This window comes from Mustela nigripes, chromosome 14 (genome assembly GCF_022355385.1).
Source record: "Mustela nigripes isolate SB6536 chromosome 14, MUSNIG.SB6536, whole genome shotgun sequence".
Taxonomy (NCBI): domain Eukaryota; kingdom Metazoa; phylum Chordata; class Mammalia; order Carnivora; family Mustelidae; genus Mustela; species Mustela nigripes.
The window spans coordinates 104,459,329-104,469,276 of record NC_081570.1 but is presented as its reverse complement, the minus strand read 5'-3'; the positions used below and the strand labels follow the sequence as shown (position 1 = coordinate 104,469,276).

At 40.3% G+C, this 9,948-nt stretch overlaps 1 protein-coding gene across 1 annotated transcript in view; it reads left to right on the top strand.

The window, feature by feature from the left end:
• Positions 1–9,268, top strand: part of RNF115 (ring finger protein 115) — a 73,896-nt gene extending 64,628 nt beyond the window's left edge. Inside the window, exons 5-9 of the mRNA XM_059375977.1 lie at positions 1,916–1,987; positions 3,177–3,249; positions 4,182–4,275; positions 6,915–7,030; positions 7,980–9,268. Of these exons, the coding sequence (XP_059231960.1) occupies positions 1,916–1,987; positions 3,177–3,249; positions 4,182–4,275; positions 6,915–7,030; positions 7,980–8,111 (487 nt within the window). The 3' untranslated portion in view covers positions 8,112–9,268. The remainder of the gene's footprint in view (positions 1–1,915; positions 1,988–3,176; positions 3,250–4,181; positions 4,276–6,914; positions 7,031–7,979) is intronic.
• The last annotated feature ends 680 nt before the right edge of the window (positions 9,269–9,948 follow it).

Here is a 9,948-nt window from a genome sequence, read left to right as displayed (position 1 = left end):
TTTTTTTAGATTTTATTTATTTATTTGACAGAGAGATCACAAATAGGTAGAGAAACAGACAGAGAGAGAGATGAGGAGAAGCAGGCTCCCTGCTGAGCAGAGAGCCCCATGCAGGACTCGATCCCAGGCCCCTGGAATCATGACCTGAGCCGAAGGCAGAGGCCTAACCCACTGAGCCACCCAGGTGCCCCTAGTATGGAGGTTCTTAAAGAAATAAAAATAGAGCTACCATATGATCCAGCAATTCTACTTCTGGGTATTTATCTAAAGACAAAAACCTTAATGTATCCTTATATGTTCGTTTCAGTATTATTTATAATAGCCAGAACATGGAGCCAACCTAAGTGTCCATTGATGGATAATGGATAAAGAAATTGTGACTTGTATAAATATACACCAACACACAGACACACACTGGAATATTACTTGGCAAAAAAAAAGAAAAGAAAGAAAGAAATCTTGCCATTTGCAACAACATGGATGGACCTTGAGGCTGTTGGGATAAGTGAAATATGTCAGACGGAGAAGGACAAGTATCTTATGATCTCACTTATATGTGGAATCATAATTTTTAAAAAAGCTTATTGATAAAGAGAATAGATTGGTGGTTGCCAGAGGCAGGGGGTAGGATGTGAACAAAATAGAAGGGGACCAGAGGTACAAATTTCTAGGTATAGAATAAGTAGTGGGGATGTAATGTATAGCATAGTGACTATATCATCAGGGAAATGTAAATCGAAACCATAAAATTATTATACTTCATTATAGTAACAAGTAACTAAAGTATTATAGTTAATATATTACATATTTACAAGTTGCTAAGAATGTAGATCTTAAAAGTTGTAATCACAAGAAAAAAATTTTGTAACTATGTTTGGTGATGCATGTTAACTAGTCATCTTCTGGTGGTCATTTATAATATATAAGAACATCAAATGATTATATTGTACACCTGAAACTAATACAATGTTCATGTGAATTTTACCTTAATAAAAAACAAGAAGTCACTAAGTCCAGCCTACACTCATAGGAGGATCATAAAACAATTGTGTACATTTTTTTGGTGTGGACATATTTTAAAATACGTAGTCTAGTTAGCTTTAGGAATAGGGAGAGTCTAATATTGGCTACTGTCATTGTTATATCAATTGAGCCTAATAAAGTGGGAACGAGGGGGTTAAAATTATGTAACATGTCAGTTATGTCTCAGTAAAGCTGGACGAAAAAAGTGCATATCGTTCACAAAACAAGAGATTTAGGAGAAAGATTTCTTGTCTGTCTTTTGCCCACTATTGCTTTGGGTAACAAAGATCAACTCCCTAATATAAAGGACTGGGTAAGTATGCCATCCTTAGTGTTCAGAATGACAAGATTCAGGTGTGTGTATGTTTGAGTTTGTTTGTGTTATAGGCAATTGAAACACCTTTTGAGGGCTGATATAGCATGTTGATAAATGTTGGTAAAGTGGGATTATTATCAAAAAAAATTTTTTACAGGGCTTTTTGAATAATAGCTTACACAGAAATCCAGTGTGTAAAAACATTTAAAAATGGAACTACTGTTGTTACAGGATGGGCCCAGATCCCACTGATTTAGCATCCCTTTCAGCCTCGCTGTCAGGGATCCAAGGAACATCATTTGAAAACTACACCATGTAATCAGTCCCTTTCAAGCCTAATTCACAAAAAAATCTATTAATACGTAAGATGATAGAGCTCATCAAGAGCCATAATAGCAGAATAGCCCTTTACCACTTTACCAGTTAGGAGACTGATTTCTGGTGTTATCTGCTATATAATGGTCAGTGAAAACCCATCGTGATTTGGAGAAGTAGTCGATGATTGGTCAGCCATTGATATCTGTAGAATACTTTCATTAGTCTGTTGTCTCACCTAACTGTTTTTTCCTTCAACAGAATAATACAACAGATCTTTACAGGATTCTTTGCAAATTCTGCAATTCCTGGATCCTCACATCCTTTTTCCTGGTAAGTAACTAAATGCCCTGTGCCTTACTTTGCTGGAGTAGCAGCAGCGTTTTAGGTATCCATACCATTGTGAGAGAGAGCAAGAGCTGCACAGGTGAGTATATAAAGATATGATTGGCATACTGTTAGATTGCCTTTATTTGCTGAGCCCAAACTTAAATCAGAACTTTTTTTTATTTTTCAGTCTCCTGAGGGCCATCCTGGTCCCCCAGGATGTCCAGGCACTGGATGTGTCGGTTTTGGTTCATATTCTGGCCTGAGAGTTGTGTTGAGAGGGGAATGAGACAGTCCCACCAGGCCTGGTATCTGGACTTTGCAGGTTTCTTTTCTAGCTCATATGGGAAGATTTTATTCCTTAAGAATTTCTGTAATTAAGAACATGTTGCTTAACTTTCTATTCTCAAAGTAAGAAGGTTTGTCAGAAGAAACAAAGGCTGTAATTCAGTATCAGAGTGACACTTAAGTACGATAGGGGTTAAGATGGAATTTCCTCTTGTCTGGACAATTACGTGCCCCTTCTGTCTCTGCCCCAGAAGGCTCCTTTGCTCAGAGGACCTCAGTCCTTCCACACAGTTACCCTATTTTCCAGCTGCTCATTTCTTTTAACGTGTTCCAGCCAAAGAGTCTGGGCATCTGTTATCCAGGGTAGTGCACAGGCAGCTCCAGAAAGAGGTGCTGCCAAGTTCCTTTTGTAATTGCTCTAAGTTGTGATTCAGAGAGACTGCTGTGGCTGTTACTCGACTTGAAAGCTCCACATTGTCAAGGGCCACGGGCAACTTCTTTGAATGAAGGAAGTCTGCTATAGATTTTGGCCAATCACAAAGGGAAAACTCTCTTTAAAAAGCAGCTCCATTTATGTTTACTGTAAGTGGGCACAGAGAAGACAAACTTTTCTTAGCCAGTAGGCAATGAGTCACACTTTTTGCTTTGGTGTGTCATGTGGTATTTTAGGTAGCTTCACATTTTATGTTCTATTCGGTTAAATAAAAATTCCTTACTTAAGAGAATAAGAGACTACTTCCGGATAATCTGTTTGACCTTTAAATATTGAGAAATTCTTTGCCTCTTGATTTTAGAGAACTAGTGACTTTCCAGCTCAGAGGGAGAGCAGGATCTGCCAGTATTTTCTGTGGTGTAAGGCAGAGACTGGTCACTCCATCTAATGCTGTCTGTCTCATCTCCTGTGTAGGAGCGGGATGCTGCACTCCAACCCTGGGGACTATGCCTGGGGTCAGACAGGGCTTGATGCCATTGTAACCCAGGTGAGGAGCTACCTTTTGAGGGTGTCTGTTCAGTGTGTCTCATGGTTCCACAGGCTTCCTGCTTTCCTTCTGCTACTTTCTGAAATGGCAGTCACTCTGCTTTCCCTAGTATTTTGAGCTTGTGGGTTTCCATTTTACAGAAGGAATAAATGGTTTATGGGTTTAGTTTAGCACCCATGTACCTTCTAGGTGCTAGGGACTTTTTGGAAGATGGCTTTACCTCCATAGGAAGAAAAGACTTCTATAACAAACAGTATTTTGTATTTTTGGCCTCTTGTTCAGTCCTATGAGTTTTTTATAAACAAGTGCTTCACAAAAGAGGAGGGTCTCCTCACATGTTGAAGCAGGGGTTTCTGCTAGTTGGAGCAAAGTAGGGGAAGGAAGCAGAGAAAAAGGTATTCCCATGCCATGTATAATTGCTCCCACTTATTTATGTTTATTTTAATTTAATTGGGTTTTCATTTCCCTTATGGATTGCTGAGGATAGAAAGCATGTCATTTATATCCAAATCTTCTCATAAGTAGTAATTTACCTATTTCTTGGCTTACTTTATGCTACTTTCCATACTCCCACCCTTTTTTTCTTCCAGCAGAATGAAAGTTTTAGAGCAGTTAAGTATTACTTTTTGTTCAGTTATAGTTTTATTCCTGACATCACAATCCTTATGCTGCCTCTGAAGTTGCTTTATGCCCAGAGGCGGACCTTGCAATGACAGTTTTATCTTTAGACTTACACTATTGTCACTCTGAAATTGTAAAGGAATTATGAGTGTTCTGGAAGCAGGAAAGAGGAAACCGAAGCCTCTCAGAGCCTTGCAGAAATAAGAGCAACTAACATTTCTTACATATGTACTGTTTATTCTCAGTTGGAGGAGCTCCCTCTCCAGGGATAATCTCTGCCACTTCTTCTTTTTCTTTTTCCTTTTTTGTAGCTTTTGGGACAACTGGAGAACACAGGGCCTCCCCCAGCTGACAAGGAAAAGATCACATCTCTTCCAACAGTGACAGTAACTCAGGAACAAGTTGGTAGGTTCAGTTCTATACTTACTCTGTCAACTTCTGATTCAAAATTCCAGCATCTTCCTATACTAAGGATCTTCAGGTGAAGCTATAGCACTCCTAAAATTCCTGCCTGGGTGTCATATATTTAAGATGTCTGCCTTTTCATTAGGGTTAGTCATGTTGATACAGAATTGGACAAACCTTTTTTTAAATTATAAAGAGAAAGAAGGCTAAGTTAGGACAGTTGCTGATGTTGCACAGTTTTTAATAGAGAAGAGGGAGCTCCAGGGATAGACCATTTGGTGAAGGGTTATGTATGTTTGTTTGTTTTGAGGTAGGCTCCATGCCCAGTGTGGGGCTTGAACTCATGACCCTAAGATCAGGAGTTGCATACTGTACTGACTGAGCCAGCCAGACACCCATTTTTAATATAGTTGGAAATCATTATGATAAAGGACAGTTCAGAAAGTTACAGACTTTATCTTACGTTTTTAGTACATGTAAATCTGTATGACTTTAATCTTATGGGAACAAGGGAGTTTTTTGTTTTTACCTTTGGAATGTTCCTTTTTGGTTATTATTACTATTTTTTAATAAGCAGGTGTACAGTGTGTGCTCAGGATAGAAGTAGAGCCCATGCTTTGATGTTTTGTGGAGTCATTTTGACCTTGGTATGTAGATTTCCTGGGGCCCAGGAGAAGGGTCTACAAATGTTGAAGGCTGAGAATTTCTTTTATGAGCCAGTAAGTATTTCCTCAGCAGCCGCCATCTCCTTTTTCTAGGTGCCATGGAGGAGACAAAAGAGGTACAAGATAAGCCTTGATTTCTTGAAGAGCTTAGCAAGGAAACCAAGACTCAACTGAACTATTAGAAAACAGTATAAAAAATAGTATTGAGCAGATGATACAGAGAACGAGAAAAAATGGGGGGCTGGGAATTTGTTTCCTATTTACTTGCCTGATACAATTAGGTACTTTAGACACAGATATTATTTTTAAGCACTGAAGGAATTTAGTGACAAGGAACATTATATTGAACTAAGCAGTTCTTTCCCCACAAATTCCAGATTAAGTTAGAGAAGATTTTGAAGACAGGATAGGCCATCTTAGAAGGGTCATTTTGCTCAAGGAAAAATATGAACCAATGTGAGAATGTCAACATGGACATAGTGTCTCAATCAGGTATAAGGAGAGTCACCTTATTAGCCCTGAAATAGAATCTGGTTTGGGGTTAGTGGGAAGCGTGACTGGTTAGGGGCCAGTTTGTGTGGACCTTGAAACTGGCAGAGTAGTTAGGGCTGGATATTTTAGATAGGAGGCAGGTTTCATAGCTCCCCAAGTGGAGGATTGCAGAACTTTAGGTAGTCTTTAGAGATGATTAGTTTAGAGGTGGTGTCTCAAATAGATTGGAAGGCAAAGAAGGCAGAAGCAGGGATTTAAGGGGCTGCTGCCACATGTTGGGGGTGCAGCTAATGGTGGCAGTGCTGACAGACAGGGAGGGGTAGACTCAGGATCGTTTTGAAGAAAGGCTTTCCTCACTGATTGCATAATAGGATAAAGAAGGGAAGAAGGTCAAACAAAGAGTACAGAAGGTTTTGCAGCTGGGGAACCACAGAGCTGGTGCTGCCATCTGGCAGGGGTGGGGGAATTGTGAGCAGGCCCCAGTTGGGTTATGGAAGTGATGTGATATTTTTAATTTTAAACATGTTGATTTTGAGTTATCAGCTGGGAATTCAAGTAAAGATGAGCTGGGGATTGCTGTGAAGCTAGTATTAGGGAAAAGTAGCTGGTTGCAAAGCTTAGGAAAATTTGGAGGGTTGAAAGCTAGGGTCGAGGATACTAATACTACCTGGTGGATTGTTCCAATAGACCAGACATTAAGAAATAATAGCTAGAATTGAGGTGAAGGTGTTAGGGAATAGTGGAGAGGGAGTAGTAAATCTATTAAGTGGTAGTCTCACTCCAGATCCTTGACTGCTGCTATGGGCACGTCGCACACCCTGGCCACTGGAGAGAGAGACTGTCTGGTATTGTTAGCCAGACTTGGGAAACTCTGACTCCGCTGCCTGGTACTCCCAATTTAGTTTGCGGCTGTTCCTCACAAAGTGTTTCTTGTCTCTAGACTTGGAACCTGAGCTTTCCTTGGGCTTTGCAATTCTGCAGCACCACCTCCTGGTATAGCTTTTAATTAACAACTTGTACAGAGGCTTTAGGACAACCACCCTGAAAGAGAATGCAGAGTGTGGAAAATAGGGTAAAAGTGGCTTGAGATACTGACTAAGAGGCCCCTTTTTTTTCCTAAGTAGACACTTGAGTCACTTATACTAAGTAGAAACTGCTAGAAGTCTATCACACGTCTGGGAAGATGTTTTTCCTTTTTCACTTAGCAAATAATCTAAGCCTGGGGATATTTTTTTCCAAGTCTTGACTTTGAAAAGTAGACCTTAATAATTTCTATGCAGTCCTTACCTAAGCCCATTCATGTCCCTGTCTACTATCATGTCCTCCCGCATTTTGAAATAAAATTCCTGCTTCCTACCTTCTCCAGTGGCTCGGATGCACTTTGTATTTTTTCTTTATGCATTCCTTTGGTTAAAGACTGGGCTGGTTTTTTCTTCTTTCCTTTTGCTCACTTACTTTAGAATGCATTTCCTCCTCCAACAGATATGGGTTTAGAGTGTCCAGTGTGCAAAGAAGATTACACAGTTGAAGAGGAAGTCCGACAGTTACCCTGCAACCACTTCTTCCACAGCAGTTGTATTGTACCATGGTTAGAACTGGTGAGTATAGACAGCTGTCATATGTGATGGGCTGTCTCTGCCAGTCCCATCTCTTCATGGGAGCGGGGGGAGGCGGTGGTTTGGAGTTCATAGAAAACCAAGCAGAGCAGATATTAGTCCCTGGCTAATTCCTGCTGGTGCCATTACCGTTTTTTAGATCACTGTGTGTTTGGAACTTCTCTGACCACTAGTTACCAAACCACAGCCTACAGGTCCTGGGCCTGCCACCTGTTTTTGTAAATGAACTTTTGTTGGAACATAGCTACGCTTATTTGTTGACAGTTGTCTATGGCTACTTTTGTGCTGTGTCAGCAGAGTTGAGTGCTTGCAATATAGGTGGTATATCCTATGAAGTCTAAAATATTTACTATCAGTCCCTTCACAGAAAGTTTGCTGACCCCTGCCATCTCAGGCCACTTTCTTTATCTCTTTCTTTCTTTATTTTTCTTTTCTTTTCTTTCTTTTTTTTTTTTTTTTTAAGATTTTTTTTATTTATTTGAGAGAGAGCATACATGTGGAGGGGGGATTTGGGGAGAGGGGAGGGAGAGGGAGAAGCAGACTCCCCACTAAGCAGAGAGCCCGACACAGGGCTCAATCCCAGGACCCTGAGATCATGACCTGAGCTGAAGGCAGACGCTTAACTGACTGAGCCACTCAGGTGCTCCCAGGTCACTGTTTCTGGTTAGTTCTGTTTGGTGATGTGTGGTAGCTGTTGTTAAGTTGCTGTCCTAGAATTCTCTCTGGCATTTCTGTTTAAATTCTTTCGAAGATGTCCTGGTGTTATACCTTCGAGCCCAGCATGCACTGTGTGAGAATACATGCCCTTTCTGTTTTTCTGCCTGCCAGCTCTCAAGATTTCTTAAAGTGTTTAGCATTTCCAGCTTCTCAGGTCATGCTATTTACTAGGCATTTTACTATTTACTATTTACATGGTATCTTTGTGTTTCAGCACGACACGTGTCCTGTATGTAGGAAGAGCTTAAATGGTGAGGACTCTACTCGGCAAACCCAGAGCTCTGAGGCCTCTGCAAGCAACAGATATAGCAATGACAGCCAGCTACATGACCGATGGACTTTCTGAAGCTAAAGCCTGCATCTGAGCCAGGGCTGTGGTAGTCTTCTTATCACAGCTGTCAATTGTATCAAAACAAAAAAATAGTAGGTGGATTTAGGAATTGCATAAGAAACCCCAACCCATAATATTAATGCAGTGAGTGTTTTTCTTCTCTAAATTTAAAGTTAGTATCTGCAGATGGAATCGTATCTACAACCAAATGCCTCTTATTCCTGAATTCAGAGTGATACTTTTTTAAGTGTGAAACTTGATTATGTGGGTTTCCCCCGCCAGAATAGAATCACTTTACCTTAAAGTCTAGCTAGGGTCCCACTATCTGTCATGTTCTCCTGTAGTGGATGTTACCACCTCCTTCTCTAACCTCTCCCCTATCATTAGTATATTTTATAGTACATGCAGTGGAACCACAGCCCTAAAGTCCGCTGATACAAAGTCTTCCTGTTTTAATTGTACAAAAGCATCTACTCTTGGCCACAGAAGCCACAAAGCAAGAACAGATTAATTCAGGAATCTGAGACTAATGATTTTGTTTTGTTTTGAATTCTCAGAAAATCAAAGGAAAATTAGAGTGGGGAGGAAAAAATGGCTGATCATTGTACTCTTTGATTTTCTCATTTTAATTTTTAAAGACTACTTCACAAGGTGCAGTTTCTGCAGAAGCCAACATGACATATCTTAGGAATCTTAAATTGGTGGGAATCTGATTCTGGTTCCCTTTTGAAAATGGGTTGGGCAGCATATAGGCACAGAAGAAAAGGCATTTGAAATCTTTGGTTCTGAGGTTCCTTTAATAACCCCCAACTCATTGTTTACTGCCTTTTGTCATGGAGACCTTAAGATAATTTCCCTCAGAAATAGAATTATTTCATTACTGCTTCTACAGCCAATTCACTGTTTTTAGTAATTCATTGGCCTTCAGGAATTGAGATTTCACATTGTCTCATTTTAATTTTTTAAGCCCTTTTATCATCTCTGAAATCTTTCTGTTCTGCTTGATTCTGGTTGTACTTGGAATCAAACTGATTATTGTGATCATGCCTAAAACAGCTTGGCCTTGGAGAGGTGGGCCTTCTATTTTCAGCCTAACAATGTCTCATTGCACATGCACATGCTCTTTGAAGCATTTAAGTGTTTAAAGTTGAATAAATGAAGAAGATCAAGAATGTTGTTGGAACTTCAGAGTCTCAAAAGGAAATGATGGGGGCATGTAACCACTGTTAACTCAGCATAGAGGGTGATGGGGGCTCCATTTGTCTGGTCACATCAGTCCTTCACAATTTGGAATGATTTGAACAGGAAGGCCACTCTTTGGTGAGTGTCTTTCTTGGATCGGAGTCTTTCTTCAGTTTTTGCTGACTATCATACACTGGTTTTGGGGTGAAGGAAGGGGGTTAGGGATATCTTTGTACTTTGGTAGAAGATAAAGAAGTAGGGGAGGGAAGAGAGAAAGTGGGAGAGTGGCTTGCTGAATTAACAGCCTGCCTGTAGAATTGTGACCGTAAGGTCTGATTCATGTTGGGCCCAGGGAACCAAAGATGTTTTCTCCTCTGCCTCTTATGTAATATCTCTGCAGAGATCATTTTTTGGAGAATGTGAGCTATTTACTATGGGTATCAGTGTGTATCCTGAAACTACAGATTGGTTTGAAGGTGGAGGGAAGCTTGGGGAGAGGGGTGAGAGGTAGATTCTGAATATTTAATTGCCACTACGTAGATGGAGAAAGGCCATGCTGAAGTTGGAGCACATCTCAGTTTTCAAGTAGAATAGTGTCCACTCTCTCAGAAAAATTATGACAGCCAGAAATTATTGTCTCTCTGTTAGAGTCTAGAGATGCCAGGACAAA